This window comes from Dromiciops gliroides, chromosome 6 (assembly GCF_019393635.1).
Source record: "Dromiciops gliroides isolate mDroGli1 chromosome 6, mDroGli1.pri, whole genome shotgun sequence".
Classification (NCBI taxonomy): Eukaryota; Metazoa; Chordata; class Mammalia; order Microbiotheria; family Microbiotheriidae; genus Dromiciops; species Dromiciops gliroides.
This window is the reverse complement of record NC_057866.1, coordinates 139,527,120-139,544,346: the sequence shown is the minus strand read 5'-3', so window position 1 is coordinate 139,544,346 and position 17,227 is coordinate 139,527,120. Positions and strand designations below refer to the sequence as shown.

The 17,227-nt window shown below is 35.7% G+C and overlaps 1 protein-coding gene across 1 annotated transcript in view; it reads left to right on the top strand.

Moving 5' to 3' along the window:
* Nucleotides 1–11,550: 11,550 nt before the first annotated feature.
* TMPRSS11A (transmembrane serine protease 11A) overlaps nt 11,551–17,227 on the top strand; it is a 52,286-nt gene continuing 46,609 nt past the window's right edge. The window contains exons 1-4 of the mRNA XM_043972264.1: nt 11,551–11,706; nt 12,229–12,323; nt 13,170–13,291; nt 15,833–15,951. Coding sequence (XP_043828199.1) covers nt 11,551–11,706; nt 12,229–12,323; nt 13,170–13,291; nt 15,833–15,951 — 492 coding nt within the window. The remainder of the gene's footprint in view (nt 11,707–12,228; nt 12,324–13,169; nt 13,292–15,832; nt 15,952–17,227) is intronic.

Genomic DNA, 17,227 nt, shown 5'->3' with positions numbered 1-17,227 from the left:
AAAAAAAAAATAGAATTTTAAGCAAAAAAAAAATCATACTAACATAAAAACATTGGTTTTCTTCACCCAATTGTAAGTACTGATAATAGTTGCTTATCACTTGCTATCTATTTATAAATCCTCTTTAACAGATTTGTACTCAGGTCTTCCTGACTTCAGGTCAGGCACTCTATCCACTGTGCCACCTAGCTGCCCTCCCCCCTTTTGTTTGAGAGCAACTTTTAAAAATGAAGCAGTGTTAAAACAGTAACAAATGTTTAAATTAAGCTGACAAATCATTTATCATATTTAAAGTATATTATCTGCAACAAGTTTCTAAGTCAAGGACACAAGTTCAGGCATGAATAAAATTCAAAGCATTAATGCTGGAAAATATGCATTCTTGAACTATACCCAAGTAGATATGTCAGGTACTAAGGGGACAATGTGGTATAGTAGAGAGAGTGTTGAACTTGTATTCAGAAAATCAAGGTTTGCCCCTTGACTCCACAGATACATTACGTAGCCTTTCTTAACCTCAATTTCCTCACATGTAAAATGAGGATAGTAATGCTTTTACTACCAACCTCACAGTTTTGTATTGGCTTATACATCCCAAAGGAGTCAAAGAAAGAAAGGTCCTATAGACATCAAAATATTTATCAAAATATGCAGCATATTTTGTGACAGTAAAAGACCCAGAAAAAAAGGTGAGTACCCAATGGTTAAATAAATTGTGACATATGTGTAATAGAATATTTTTCCCATAAGGCACCCAGAAGAGTATCTAGCACACTGTTAGGTGCTTAATAAATACTTATTTATTGATAAACTTATTGAAAAGATATTTTGAACATGATCCAGAGAAGCATGGGAAAACTGATGCAAAGTGAAATCAAAGAACCAGGAAAGGAATATACCTAATTGCTATAATAATGTAAGTGGAAACAACAAAAAACAAAAATAAAACTGAACAATGAGTAATGATAATGACTGGTCTTGAAGAAGAAATGAGAAAATATACCTTTCTCCTTCTTTGCAGAGGTGGGGGACCATGAATTTTGAATCATGTGTGTTCAGTCAGACTCAGATGACATTTGCTGTTTTTTCTAAACTTCTTTTTAAAATATTTATTATAAGGGAAGGTTCTTTGGGCAGGACTGTGCTGAAGGTTATATTCAGAAGTTAATGTAATTTAAGAACATAATGCATCAATAAAATATTTTTAAATGGAAACTATTCAGAATGGTTTACAGTTTCAAAGTACTTTATATTGTTGTTACTGTTCAGTCATGTCTGACTTTTTGTGACCCCATTTGAGGTTTTCTTGGCAAAGAAACTAGAATGACTTGCCACTTCCTTTTCCAGCTCATTTTATAGATGAGAACATAAGGTAAACAGGGTTAAATGACCTACCCAGGGTCACACAACTTGTAAAGGTCTAACAGGATTTGAAGTGATTTAACTTCAAATTATTATTGAAGTGATTTAATAGGATTTAACATGAAGATGAGTTTTCCAGATTCCAAGCCCAGTACTCTATCCACTGCGCCACTTAGTTGTCCATGTATGTACATATGCATGTGTATGTATGTATGCATGCATGTGTGCATGTATGTATGTGTGTGTGTATATATAAATATAAAAATTTAATTTGTTACTGCAATCCTGTGGATAGTAAACAATATTATTCCCATTTTACAGATGAGAAAATGTAGACTCAGAAAGAGTGACACAATTAGGCTAAAACCCAGATATTTTTTATTCCAAACCCAGTACCCTTTATACTATTGAAGATTTTCATTTTATATAAATATCTCACCAATCTCATACCATCTCTGGGAGAAAGGCAAGAAGCTTTCACATACAAATCTTCAATAACAATTCAACTCAAATATTTTTTGAGAAATGCTAATTAGCTACCTATACTGGAAAAACGGTTTATTTTATTTAGCCACTTTTATTCTGGGGTGTTCTAAGTGTGTATGTGTGCGTGTTTATTAAAATATATTGGTATGTATATTTATATATGTGTGTGTATATACACACATATTTATGCATACACAGATAAACCAGTAGTCTTTTTCAGATTCTTAATCCTGTTGCATTCCTATGACATTTCTCATAAAAAGCCTTACAACCAGTTTCTTCTCCTTTATTTAATTGGCCAAAACAAAGAAATTCTTACTGGAACTCTAATAGGTCTTTTGACTTTTCTTTAAGCTATACTGGTTAAGGCTGCTCTGTCCAGACTCGTTTGACTCGTTTTATCTCAACTTACTTGTAATATGTTTCTTCATTTCTTTCAGGACACAGATCTCTAATAGATCTCAAGATGTCACACATTTGACTGGAAATTCTTAATCAGTGTGCAGACCTAAAAGATCTCCTCAGGGGCAATGTATCGGTAAGTGCAAGTTATGTCTTTGGTAATTGGACTTTTGAGGAAATACTGGGGAAGTGAATTATTCCATTAATTCATTTAATTGACGTTTAAATTGAGCTAGGTTTTTTTTAGACAATATCACGGAACTCTGAATTGAGAAACACAATTATGTTTCCAAACTAAAATGACAGTTTATGGTCAATGTTGAGTTCTACCACTTCCTACCCAACAACAAATAACAGGTAGAATTTGATGACTGGCAAATTTGATCATTTCTGTTGTGGATCATTTTTGTTTGCTTGTTTTTAAGCTATATATCTCAGGTATCCAAATAAATTTGGCTAGACTTTACTCTTCCCTTATACCTTTCTCTTAGTTATTTCTCCTCATGCCCTAGAATTGGTGTGTGGAGTCAAGTGTGGAGATCAGCAAAGATCTGGAGGTATCCCTGTCTAGGTCTCAAGACACCTGGGACTCCTCTTTGGAAAAAAAGAGTAGGATGAAGAAGATTAAGGACATGGAGGAAAATAAAATTACCCTGTATCGTTCTTTTTTTTTTTTTTGCACTTGGGAAAGAGAAAGATATTAATCATAACTTAGTGTTATATGTAAAATGACAGTTATCACAGGAAAGTACGTGAAAAAGAAAAATTAAATTGATTAAGACTAACTTAATGTTCCTTTATTATTACATAGTATTATAGAGGAATGCTAACAATGCAGGTATAGCACTTTAGAGCTATCAAAGGGCTTTCACATGTATGATCTTATTAGCTCTTTACCACAGGCCTGGGGATGGTAGGCAAGACAGACATGAATAGGCTTCTTTCACAGATATGGAAAGAAACAAAGAGATTAAGTGATTTGCCCAAGACCACATAACTAGTAAAGGATAGCAATGAATATAGATCCTAGGTGTAATTAACTTACTATTTGAGTACACTGTCTTTAATGCCCATTCATTTTGTTAGTGGTTAAAACACTAGGCTTCAAGTGACAAGAGATTGGAATTTAACTTCAGAAATACTACTAATTCATAGAATTTCTCTAAATCCCAATTTCTTTGCCAGCAAAAGCCAGGACAAAAAAGTCAGCTCTTTACTCATCCCCTAGGAACATGGGAACTTTTTTTTTCAGTCATGTCTGACTCTTCGTTACCCCATTTGGGGTTTTCTTGGCAAAAATATTGGAGTGGTCTGCCATTTCCTTCTCCAGCTCATTTTACAGATGAGGAAACTGAGGCAAAACAGGGTTAAGTGACTTATCCAGGGTCACAAAGCTATTAAGTGTCTGAGACCCTATTTTTTGTTTGTTTGTTTTTTTAAGGCAATTGGAGGTTAAGTGACTTGCCCAGGGTCACACAGCTAGTGTCTGAGGTGAGATCTGAGACCATATTTGAATTCAGGAAGATGAGTCTTCCTGAACTGAGACCCAGTACTCTATCCACAGCACCATCTAACCACCCCAAGAATACAGGAATAGGGATTCTTTGTTGAGATAATGATTATAATATCCTGAGTCTGATTTCTCCAAAGAAAGTTGATAACTTATTTAGTTCAGTGCTTCCCACACAGAAGACACTCAAAAATATTTCTTGAATGAATGAACATAAGAGTAAATTTATCTAATGCCAGTTTGAATTTAACTAGGAACTGAAGTTCTTTCAGAATTGGGCATGATGATTTGGGAACTATTATTATTCTTATGACCTTTACAATAAATTAAAAAAAAAAACATTCTGCTCAAATTACAATCTCTTGTTGCTACCACAACTAACTTTTCCATTCCCTGGCTGCCTCTGATGCAATCCATAACCCTTCTCTTTGGCTAGAAGGATTTAAAAAAACACCTTCTCTACTGATTCCCCCTTTAGCTCAACAGCAACCCCCTTCAATGTGCCTTTCTTGGTCATTTAATCCCCTTTCTCATTTCTCTATAGAATTGTTTTCCCCCTTACTCTTTCCTCTAAATTTAATTCCAGGTGATTCATCCACTTTAATGCTTCAATAACCTTTATAGTAGTTAACACCCACTTGACTTCTTCACCTTAATTTTTTTCCTGTTCCCAGAAATCTCACTTATCTTTGTTCCCAGATGGCTCATTCATCTGTTTAACTTTATGTATTCGGAACTCTTCACCTTTCCTCCCTAATATTCCCTCTCATGGATTAGTCTACTCCAATGTTTCACTGCCCCTCCCTAACAGTGGTAGTTTTAGTTTTTATGCCAATTAGTCTATTGCCAATCTCTCCATTTGTTCTCTCGTATGTATTGAAATCATTATTTATTCTATACTCTCAAAGGAAAAGCAGCCATCGAGTTAGTAAAACAAAATTTCTGCATTTAGATATGTGTTCTGAGCCATATACTAGCAAATATCAACATTACTAATTACTTTAGGCATCTTAAAACTTTGGCCAAGCAGACAAATATTTAGGCAGTGAGTTGATGAAAAAGAACATCAATTTAATTTGTTTTGTTATGATCCTGAAGAAGGGGGTTCAGTTGTGCTAACAACTTGTTAATAGCTATAAAAAAAATTTAGAATATGTTATTAGTTTCATCCTGACAGGGTTTATCTTGGAAGGTGAGGTAGGACAAAATAGATTGTGACCTACAGCTATAAAAAATTAATCTAGTCAGATAGGGGTGGTTAATGGTTAAAATGGTTAATTCTTAGAAGGTGTTTGTAAAAGTATTTAATACCACTATGTTTAATGCTTTTAGATATATAAACATATAGCTACAAAGGTAACTAAGAAAAGGTATGATCCCTTACTTACAGAATCAGAGCCTTAGAGCTGAAACGGAACTCAGTAGCCAACTTGTCCAAACAAGAAATGAAAGGAATCCCCGTTATATCATACCTCCAAAGTGGCCATCTGGCTTCTGCTCAAAAACCTCTGAGAGGAGAGAATGACCATTTCTTGGGAGAGCGATCCATTACATTTTTGGACAGCTCTGACATTAAAGAGTTTTTTCTTGACTTCATGTCACCTTTCTTAAATATAGCATTACCTAAGAATACTCTGTTACTTCTTTATTTATAGCAATATATAGTAGGCATTTAAGAAATTCTTATTGATATATGATATTAATAGTTAATAAATATTTACTAAGCTCCTAATATGTACCAGGGGCTGTGCACTGGGGACACAATTACATAAAAAAAAAAAGAAAGTCAGCCTCTGCCTGTAAGAAGCTTACAATCAAACAGAAGAAAAAACCCAAAAGAAAGATGAAAAAGATTAAGGAAGGGGCAGCTAGGTGGTGCAGTAGATAAAGGATTGGCCCTGGATTGAGGAGAACCTGAGTTCAAATCCAGCCTCAGACACTTGACACTTACTAGCTGTGTGACCCTGGGCAAGTCACTTAACCCTCATTGCCCTGACCCAAAAAAAAAAAGAAAAGAAAAGAAAAGAAAAGAAAAGAAAAAGGGGGAAAAAAGGAAAGTAAAGAAAAACATTAAGGAAAGGGAAATGTGCAAGAGGGATTTGGTAGGAAAGAAGGGTGGAGAAGTCTAAAAATCAGTGCAGCCAGGTGGGAAATAAGGAGATGTCTGTCTTATACTCCCTCCTTAAATGGAGGTTGAGTAGTTCATGGCTCCACCCTCTAGAAGGAGAGAGTATGAAAGAGAGGGGGATGAGGTGTGAATATCAAGTTTGATTGAATCATGCAGGATGATAGGATTTTCAATAATGAGGTTCCTAAGACTTTTTGAAGATTAAAAAGGTCAAAATTAGGGCAGCTAAGTGGAAAATGAGGAAGTAACAATATTTATCATCTATACAGCCCTTTAAGGTTTCCAAAACACTTTTAGAAACAGTCTCACAATAATCCTAGGAGGTAGGTGCTACTATTATTCCCACTTTACAGATGGGAAAACTGTGGCACATAGTGGTTAAATGATTTGCCCAAAGTCACACAGCTAGTAAGTGTCTAAGTTAAGATTATAATTTAGGTCTTTTCTACCTAGCTGATGGAATAATAATCCATCATTGGAGAAGCCCATGCTAGATTGATAAAGGCAATTGAGAGATATCCCTATAACTAAACTTGATTTGGTGAAGGCTGAGAAATCAAAGTTTTCTATCATTCTGTAGGTATACACACATTTATTTAAAGAATTCTAACCATAGATGGATGTGGACACTTCCTCTACTAGTTCAGATGGAATCCCATCCATGCCTTCCCATCCTGTGTGATATTTCATCCTGTCTTATAAATTCTCCACAGAGGACCCATTTAAACCATTGGGGACCTTGTTTTGATTCCTCTAATGTTAATTGTATACCAGTAAAAAACTTGGGTTGTTTATCACTTTTTCTTATACTATGTATATAAGTGACCCACTTCTTTTTCAAAACATACACCTCCAGGTTGATTTCTTTTAAGCCATTTCTTGCTTACACCAATATGCTGCAGCTTACTTATTTATTAATATAATTAATTAATTTACTTTATGTGTTCATCTAAAACCATTATAACCCAGGGTTTACCCCTATCAAGATATATTACCACGGAAACTTGAAGCACTAGAAATCTGTCCTTAGAAGAAGAAAAAATATTTATCCAGAGTTCCTCTCATGTCCATGACTTTGAACCTGAAAACCTCCAGAGAAGAAGCCAAGACAGCAGTGACAGAGTTACCCTTATGCTCAGGGGATAGCACTTTTCAGGACTCCATGCTGGATCCCACAGATATGAAGCAGAGTGGAATCTACAGCCAGAGGAGAGTGGAGGCATATTATATCAAAAACCAAGAACAAGATTGAATCCAGAAAGCTGATCACTTCAAGGCAGTAGATGGCAGTTGTTGAAACAGCCTAAGTTCAATCTCCTCAGATCCTTTGGATTACCTATGCTACCTCCAATTTTAGCCTTCACTATGCTGTACTCCCTTAGTATCTGGCATGGAGCCCTTGAAGGTGCTCTGCTGTATCTTGAGGGGGTGGGGTAGGGAAAGAAGGGATCCTCTCATGACTCTTTGGCTTTTCCTTGGAAAGCCCTAAGGTACAAAGTGATGGGCAATTAGAAAACTCCAAGTCTGTTGTTTCCAGGATATACCTCATTTCTGTGGTAATACCTTTGGGAAACCCAATGTTACAGTGGTGTACCATGATTTACAGTCATATAATATAACCCAGAAAATATCAGAATTAAAGATATGGTAAGGATTTTTTTTGTATCAAGCAGTACTTTCAATATATTTATACACAGACTAATTTCACATAAAGCATTTTTTAAAATACAGGAGCAAAGAAGTAAAATAGAAAGAATATTATTAGAACTAGTAGAAAAATAATTATTTATAAAATGATGAGGGTAGAATAGGTCACAGGAACATCAATTTAGAGTAGCAAGGAATCTCAGAGGCCAGCTAGCCCATTCCTGTCTTTCAGAGATGGGGCCAAAGGAGATTAAATGACTAGCCTAAGGTCACACAGGTAATAACACTGATATTCGATTTTGAGCCCAGGTCCTCTGACTCCAGAGCCACAAGGCCTCTAGGGTCCCTTCTAACACTAAAGTCCAAGAACCTACTCTTCCTTCTGACATTTCTCTTTCTTTTAGTGGTACCACCATTCACTCTGTTGTCTATGTTCAAAACTTTGGTATTACCTTTGACTCTTCTGTCCCACTCACATCCTATGTCTAATCAATTGTCATCTTTTTTTTTTTTTAGTGAGGCAATTGGGGTTAAGTGACTTGCCTAGGGTCACACAGCTAGTAAGTGTTAAGTGTCTGAGGCCAGATTTGAACTCAGGTACTCCTGACTCCAGGGCCAGTGCTCTATCCACTGCACCATCTAGCTGCCCCCAATTGTCATCTATTCTACCTCCTCAATACTTCTGGCAACAGTTCATTCCTTTATGTTTTCACTGTCACCAATTTACCCTTATCTCTAATCTATTTTTTTAATTCATCCTTCATACATTGTTTGGTCACTATTGCTTAGACACAGATATGATAAGGTCACTCTTCTTCTCAAAACCCTTCAAAGATTCTCTATTGGAGATCACATCTAGTACAAACTCTTTCTTGGTAGTAAAGGCTTTCTTTTCCAACTTTATCATACAGTGCTTTTCTCCACATAAGTTAAGTCCTATCCAAACTTGATTACTTGCCATCTTCAGTACAGAATTTGTGTTCTCTCACATTTGTGTCTCTCCCTTCCCTTGCTTTTCTCCCTTTTGAAATCCTACTAGTCTTTAAGACTCAGTGCAAATGCCATATGTTCCATGAAGCCTTCCCAGTTTCCCTTAAATGGAAATAATCTCTTTTTCGTGTGCCTCTATAATACTTTGTACTCATGTACTTGTGTGCTATTTTGTGTGAGTTACCTGCGGTTGTCTCCCTATTAAATTATAAATTTCATGGGACTTCATCTTGTTTGTGTCTGTATTTTCTCCAGAGCTTAGCACCATGCACATATGCACTGAGCATATTTGAACTGCCTAAGAAATGTTTGTTCAATCTATTAAAAAGAGATCAGATGGGGTTGATGTTTCATGTGGTTTTCAGCCCAGTTAAATTGATTCTGGCTTTTACAAGATTTTGTTCCATTGTTATAGACCACAAATATTCAAGCACAGGCACATCCCATTCTTGATTATTCATAATGAAATCCATTCTTCTCTGTTTTTCAGGGTGTGTAAGTTTCTCTTTGCAATCTATAAACTCATTAAAAAAACCCCACTATGTTCTACTTTAACTAACATGACCCTAAGCTGATCTTACACACCCTTCAAAATGTTAGAAAATCAAATTTAATGAAAGTGTAATGAATATTATAAAATTCTCTTTCAAACACATGGTGGTCTGCACCTAGTATAATAGGTAGAATACTAGACCTGGAGTCAGGAAGACCTAGGTTCAAATTGCATTTCTGGCATTTAATAGCTGCATGGCCATGGGCAAGTCATTTAACATCTCCACATTATTGTGTACTCATCTGTAAAGTGAACTTATTAGACTAGATAATCTTTAAGGCTCCTTTTAGCTCCAAATCCTATGAACCTATATATCAGGACGTCATTCACTTTTGTGTGTGTCAAGATCACAATGAGGGGTTAGAATAGTGGAGTCTGATGGTTGGCCACTCTTAAATGTCTTTCCTCTTTTCTCCTATAAGTCTATTCAATATTTATATAAATTTTGAACTGCATAAAATTACAATAGTTTACATTTGTGTAGCTTTACAATTATCAGTCATTTTACACAGTGAAAACATTTTCAGTTTTCTCCCTTCTTTATGCTTATCAGCCAAAGCTCCATTTTAATACCATTTTTTTCCTGTTTCACCTCCATTCTACCTAACAAAAGATAATACTATTAAAGGTTGACACTTTGCCAAAACTATCCTTTTTTCTCATCATTTGGATTAATTTTGTCTTTCTTCTTTTATCTTTGATTCTACTCCCTCCCCCTTTTCTTCCTCAAGGTAAAATGCTTTGCAATCAACACAGGTGTTGCCAGAATCAGTTTGATTCAGGAACACACACTTCTAAAGCACCTACTCTTTATCAAACATTATGCCAGGCTGTAAGGATATAAGATAAAATATACCTTGTCTTCAGGAATAAGCTCAAAGGGACTCTTGGAGATAATTTAGTCCAACCCCTTCATTTTATAGATAAAGAGATTGAAGCCCAGAGAAGATCAGAAAAAGCCTCGAATAGGAGGTAGCACCTGAGCTGAGCCTTGAAAGAAGCTATGGATTCTAGGAAAGGGGAATGAGAATAGGGATAGGATCAAAGCATGTCTATATACATGCAAATACATGAAGTCAAGGGGTGAATGTCACATACTAGTAATTCCTGTTAGATAAGTTTCATTAGAACACAGAATATATGAAGGGGTCAATTTGAAAAAAGACTAGAAATGTAGGTGAGAATCCAATGCTAGAGAGCTGTCAGTGCAAGGCTGAGGATTTTGCATTTTACAATGGAGGTAATAAGGAGCTGGTAAAGAATTTTTACTAGAAAGGTGATATATTCATATCTATATTTTAGAAATATCATCTTGGAGGGACAATAGAGAGAGAAGGGGACAGAAGGCCTGGAAGCAGAGAAGTCAAGTAGGAGTACATTGTGATAGTCTAGGCAAATGTGATGAAGTCTTGACCTAAGGTAGTATCTGTGTGAAAGGAGAGGTGGGATACAGTAATATATTCCAGAAGTAGAATCAACAAGACCTGACAATGAAAATGAGGGAAAGGAAAGAGTCAAGGATGATTCTGAGGTTGCTCAATTGACTGATACATAGAAGGATTATTATGGTCACCTCAACAGAAATGGAAGAATAGAGAAAAGGATTGGTTTGAGGTGTGTTTTTTTTTTACTGTTCTATTTTAGCTATATTTAATTTGATATATCTACAAGACATACAGGTAGAAATGTCCAGCTCTCAATTAGTGATAAGGGACTAGAATTCAAGAGAGAAATTAGGACTAGCTACATAGGTTTGGGTATCATCTGCATAGAGATGTTAATTGAACCTATGAGAATTGATTAGATCATCAAGAAACAGTTGTTGTCCTTAGTTCTCCACCAGCCAACACCACACCATCCATACATGGAGCCATCAGTTACAGTGGAAAGATTTTTAAAGCTGTGGATAAGTTCATTTAACTTGGCAGTATACTTTCCAAGGATGTACATATTGATAAATGAGGTTGACACACACATTGCCACAGCTGGATAAGTGTTTGGGAGGCTCCAAAGGAAAGTGTGGGAGAGAAGAAATACTAGCCTGGCTACCCAACTGAAGATCTACAGAGCTGCTTTGCTGACCTCATCGTTATATGCCTGTGAAACCTGAACAATCTACCAGTGTCATGCCAGGAAATGGAATCTCTTCCACTTGAATTGCTTTAGGAAGATTCTGAAAATCACCTGGAAATATAAGGTGCAAGGCACTGAAATCTTTTCTTGAGCTAAACTGCCAAGCATTCAAATTCTACCTCAGCAAGTACAGCGCTGATGGGCTGGCCATGTTGTTCGAATGCCAAATATATTTTTGTCTAAGACTATTTAGAGAACTCACATGAGGCAAACGTTCACACAGAGGTTAGAAGAGGTAATACAAAGACACTCAAGGTGTTTCTGCTTCTCCTCTCTCACTTCCAAACTCTTCCCACTGTATTGAGCCCTCTCTGCCACAGCCTGTTTGCACTGGTGCACATGGCAGAAGTAAGGTGGTACACTTGTGATGGGCTGAGGGGAGATCCCCGATGCAGATGGAACTGTGGGAAAAGGAGATGGCTGGCTCAGACTTCTCTGTCCTCCAGTGTGGTGCTGAGCCAGTTTCGATTCTGTTGCCACTCCAGCCCACCTCCGGTGAGTTGTGCTCACAGAGGCCGAGCCACCAATCACAAAGAATTAGAATGTAAAGAGAAAAGAGGAGAGGGCCCAAGAGAGAGACCACATAATTTGTCTGGGGAAAAACATGAGAAATGAATCAAAGATATAAGATATACATTAATGGTCTGATATAATAATGTAAGAATTTTTACAAAGCTATATGAATAAAACTAGTTTGTCTCTATGAGGTAAATGTATGAAATAGAGTGTAGACTTGTAGTAATTCTGAGCTTATGAAATGGTTTGCACTTATTCCCCCTATTTAGGGATAAGAAGTCTCTTAACTATGGGTTTAGTTTCCAGCCCTGTGATAAGAAAGGCCCCTCTCTAACATCTTCATGTTACAAACAAAAGACACCAGAAAACTTATGGACAAGAATCAGTCATAGGTGTTTATAAAATTATCATTAAAATATAGCAAATATAGAATTCTATTTTTTTAAAGTACACAGAAGCAAGGCAAATATAGGATGGGGTACCAGTCTTTCCTCCTAACAGGTATTCTCTCAGCACTCCTGCTACTGCACAAAAACTCCAACAGCCATACACGGCTCTGCTTGTTATCCTGGTCACCATCTTCCATGGCTGCATCAGTAACTCCACATTCAACACCCACTCCCCTACTTCTCCCCTCTCACCCTCCCACCCTCCCACACACACACCTCTAGTTTTCTTTCTTCCTAAACTGGGAAGAAAAACAAATCCCAGAGGACTTTGTAGCCAGTCCACCTCTTGCCCTGGGTGGTTGGTTCCACACAATTATTGTATTGTTAAGAAAATACAGAAAAATAACTTGAAAAATAACACTGATTATAGGCCATATTAAGACTTTACAAAATCCAGATTTGGAAGTGTGACCTGTCCTGAGATAATACAGTAATTTTTAAATGAATGGTGCATGTGATTTTACCATACTTGTGTCTACTATACTACCTCCTTCTATCTGTAACTGTCTGTGAAACTATTCTACATTAGATTGTGGTCTCTGAGAAGCTATTCTACCCAGCACAAAGACAAGGCTGCTAGCATTATGTGTGTCCATGAGACATGAGGAAGAGGGGGGGCACAGTACATAGTACACTGTACTGGGAATGATGAAGACTTGCCTTAGACATTTACCATCTGTGTGACCCTGGGAAAGTCATTTGACCTCTCTCAGACTCCTTCCCAGGGTTGCTGTTAGGATCAAATGAGATAATGCTTGGTACCATGTTTTTGCAAACCCTAAAAAGTGCTATATAAATACTAGTTATTATTATTGTTATTACTCTTTAAATACTGTGATCTCAGGTATGCCATAAAGCAAATTCTCATTCATTGGTCAAATTAGTTTAAGCTACTCTTTTGTATGTCCAGAGACAACTAGAAAGTATTTTGTTCTTTCATTGTGAGATTTACTGTTTACTGATGGCTAAATTGTCTCTCCCTTCTCCCTTTAGGTCAGCAAGACTAGGCACAAAACACCAAGGTTTGAAGCCATGGATGATCATCCTTATTGTTATTATAGGAGTGCTGATTGCAGGCATAACTATTGGTCTTTTGATTCATTTCTTGGTCTCTGGTAGGTATAACTTGGAAGGAAATTTCCTTAATTTCTTTTCCCCCAAGATGACTCTTTCCCCCCCACATGTGAAAGTAATTTCCTTCTTGAAATTGGGGTCTTTTAGGTGCTGTTTTCGAAATAATTGCTAGTGTAGTAGAGAGCACCATGGATTTGGAATTGAAAGATTCAAACTTTGGCTATTTATTTGGTGCATGACCTTGGGCAAAGCACTTAACATTTTGACCTCAGTTTCTTCATTTGTAAAATAAGAGAGTTGGATTAGTGAATTTTTAAGGTAATTCCCCAGTTTTGAATCCTATAATTTTTTAAGGTACATTTAATCAGGATAGCTATTGTCTTCCAAATTATATATATATATATATATATATATATATGTGTGTGTGTGTGTGTGTGTGTATAAATATATGAATATATCTATATACATATATAACACATGCACATATATTATATAGCACACATATATAATATGTATATATGGAATATATGTAATGTTCCTTATTCATTTAAGAAAAATAAACATCAGGCACTTGTTATAAACTGTTCCATATTTATTCATCTCCAGGGATCATAGAACCATGTATACAGTACTGAAAGGAATCTCAAAGGTCATTTAATTCATTTCCTTCATTTTACATATGAGGAAACTGAAGCACAGGGAGGTTGTGACTTATGCAATGTCACAAAGACACCATGGCACAGACCTCCCTTCTCATACCATACTTTTTTGTCTGCCAACTTTTCTGAGTATCAAAAAGGATGGCAGGAATAATGTGTTAGTTTTGTGTTAATTTGTAGCCATGTCCTAAGTAAAATTCACTAAAATTAGATTTTCTCTATCATTTGTTAATATCAGATGTTTATTTGTCAATGGAAATAAATAGCTTTCTTTTTTACATAACAGTATTCTCCAGAGCTAGGGTATACAAATACATTATCTGGAGAATTTATGGCAATGCATTAGTTCCTGATAAGCTATAAGGCCCAAGCTATCTGCTTTCATCTCTGTTTCTATTGTTGCTGCCTAAGGATTCATAGGCCTTTTTCTTAGAGCTCTGTATGATCTTCAAAACACAGGCATTTTCCCTGGACCCCACAGCATATTTGTACTCTTTCTCTGAGGTCAAGTATCCATAGCAATATATTCATTGGTTAGCTGTTTTGAACATATAAAAGCTATTCTGATACATCTGAGAATTAGTCATGGTAGGATTGATTATAAAGAGGAGTAAAAAACAGAGGATCAGCATGAGCATATCTTCAAAATAAAAGATCATTAGCTTTATGCTGCAAATTCTTTATATTCAGATTTATGTTACATTAGATAGAGTACTGTACTGGAGTTAATAAGATCTGAATTCAAATCCTGCTTCAGCCAATTATTAGCAGTGTGATCCTCACAAGTAAACCTTTCTGACCTTTATTTTCCTTATTTGCAAAATGGGGATAATAACAGCACCTACCTTGTAGGATTCTGTGGGGTTCAAAAGAGATAATTTGTTTAAAGACTTCAAAAGCTAAAGATCTATACAAACACTTTTTTATTAATGAGGTTGAATGTAATAGTATGTACAATAAAGGTCAACAATGTTAATGAAAAATTAAAACTCACCATAGTTATATACAAGCAGGCAGTTGGAAGTATAAAGATTTTTTCATGGGTTCTAATGATATTCCATCTGGAAATAAGTATTTATTAGAGTTGCCTTACTTCTACATGTTTTGGATCAGGACTTAGAATATGGCCTAGATATTTTAATCTAGGCTTTATGAGTTCATTTAAAAATATTTTGATAAATGTATTTCAACATACTTGGTTTTCCCTTGTAATCTGTTTTATTCTGTGCATTTAAAAACCACATTTTGAAAACAGTTCATAGATTTCACTAAATTGCCAAAGGTGTCCATGACATAGAAAAGGTTAAGAATCCCTGATCTAGCCTTCCTGGATCAAATTTGTTTCTAACAAATTTGTTTCTCTTCTTAATTTACTGTCATCAATTGTAAACTCAAGGTATGCTCAAATATTCAAATGGATCTTTGATCTAAGAGATTTAGTAATTCCTTCCAAGAATGTGAATCATAGTCCTCTGTAGGTCAAGGTATAGGTTTCTACAATCTTGTTCTACCTACAATTCAAGCCGAACTCTTTGAACGCAGATACTAAACTAGCCCCCAACTTTCTTATTTATCTCCATTACCTTCTAACTTTTTACCTCTCCCAGTAATTAATCTATATTCATTCTTTCTACCTCATATATTTTAATCCCATACTTTCATTCATCCATTCTTGGATTGTTGTGGCATGCTCTTAAGAAATTCACATCTTTAAGTTTATTGATGAACAAGAAAACTAACCTTTTTGACACCAGCAAAAAGGGATCTTTCTGGATATATATACAATAGAACATTGCATCACAGTGGCCTGATCTTGAACTCAGTATGAACCTCTACTGGTGCTGGGTCTAAGACTTATATTTTACTTCAGACCCAGAGCCCAAGTCTCATCTTTATTTTTCTTTTGTTTTCTTTCCAATGCAGATCAGAAGCTGGAATATTATCATGGCACCTTTAAAATTTCAGATGTACAGTTGAATGCCAATACTGAACAAGGTTATGCCTATAATTATAAGGACTTACGTGAGATGAGTGAAATTTTGGTAGGTCTATATTTTTTTCCTTTGTAGAAACTTGAGTTGGATGAAAAATAGAGACAATCTAATGCAAAACCCTAATTTTCCAAATAATGAAATTCACTCAGGTCCTGGAGCAACCCATTACATTTGGGCCAGCCTTAATGGTCCATATCTATTATCGTTATTATTTTTAATCAAAATAGCTGATAATTATAAAGTATTTTAAGGTTTAAAAAAATTTCTATATTATCTCATATATTAAAAATCTTCAAAGTTGGAATCAACTATCTTGTTGGGATGCAAGCATACTGGAGGGTTTATACAAGGAATTTAAACTTCATACCAGGGTTAGACTACATAAGTTCTAAGGAAACTTCTATTTCTGAAACTTGAGGCTTTTACACAGTGATTCTCAAAGCAAATGAGAAGCAGAGCATGTACTAGTAACCAAATCTTTTCATTCACATTCTGATGCTTTTAATTTTATGCCATGCTGCCTCCTACACTAAATACCCTCCATATGATAATTTTTTTTTTAAAGATCCCTTTCCTTTGTAGAACTTAAATACAATAGAGGCATATAACATATGTGCAAATAACTACTACTGTGAGCTTGTGGCTATTCTTTCTGCTTTACAGATCAAGATACTGAGGCACAGAAATGTGAATTGGCTATTCCAGAGTTACATGGGTAATATGTGTTGGGACAGGACTTGAATACAGATATGTCAGCTTCAAATTTAGAATAATTGGTAAAAAAAATATTTCTTCACTAAAACTGATATGTATAATAATTTTCATACCTCTCTTAGGTATGAGGTTGCCTGAGAGCTAGAAGTAACCTTAGACAAGCAACTCATCCAGGGGTTGTTAACTTATTTTGTATCTTGGCAGTCTGATGGAGTCTATGAATCTCTTCTCAGAATAATATTTTTTGAATGTAAAAAGTACATAGAATTAGACAAAAAATCCACCCTATTTTTATTAAATAGAGTTATCAAAACAATTTAAAACAAAAGTCCTCAGAACCCAGATTAGTAATCCATGGCCTAATCCACATCCCCTGTTCTATTCTCATTTTATAAATGTGGAAGTTGAGTCCAAAGGCACCCACAGAATTATGGTAGATCTTGAGTTATAATCCAGGTCTCTGCATTACCAGTCCAGGACTATTTCCATAATATTAAGCTGCCTCCTAGTCCCAACTTTACTATATAGCTTCAACAGATCACCAAGGATAGCTTTCCTCATCTGTAAAATGGGCATTGTAATGCTGGCCTTATAGAGTTATAAGCACAAA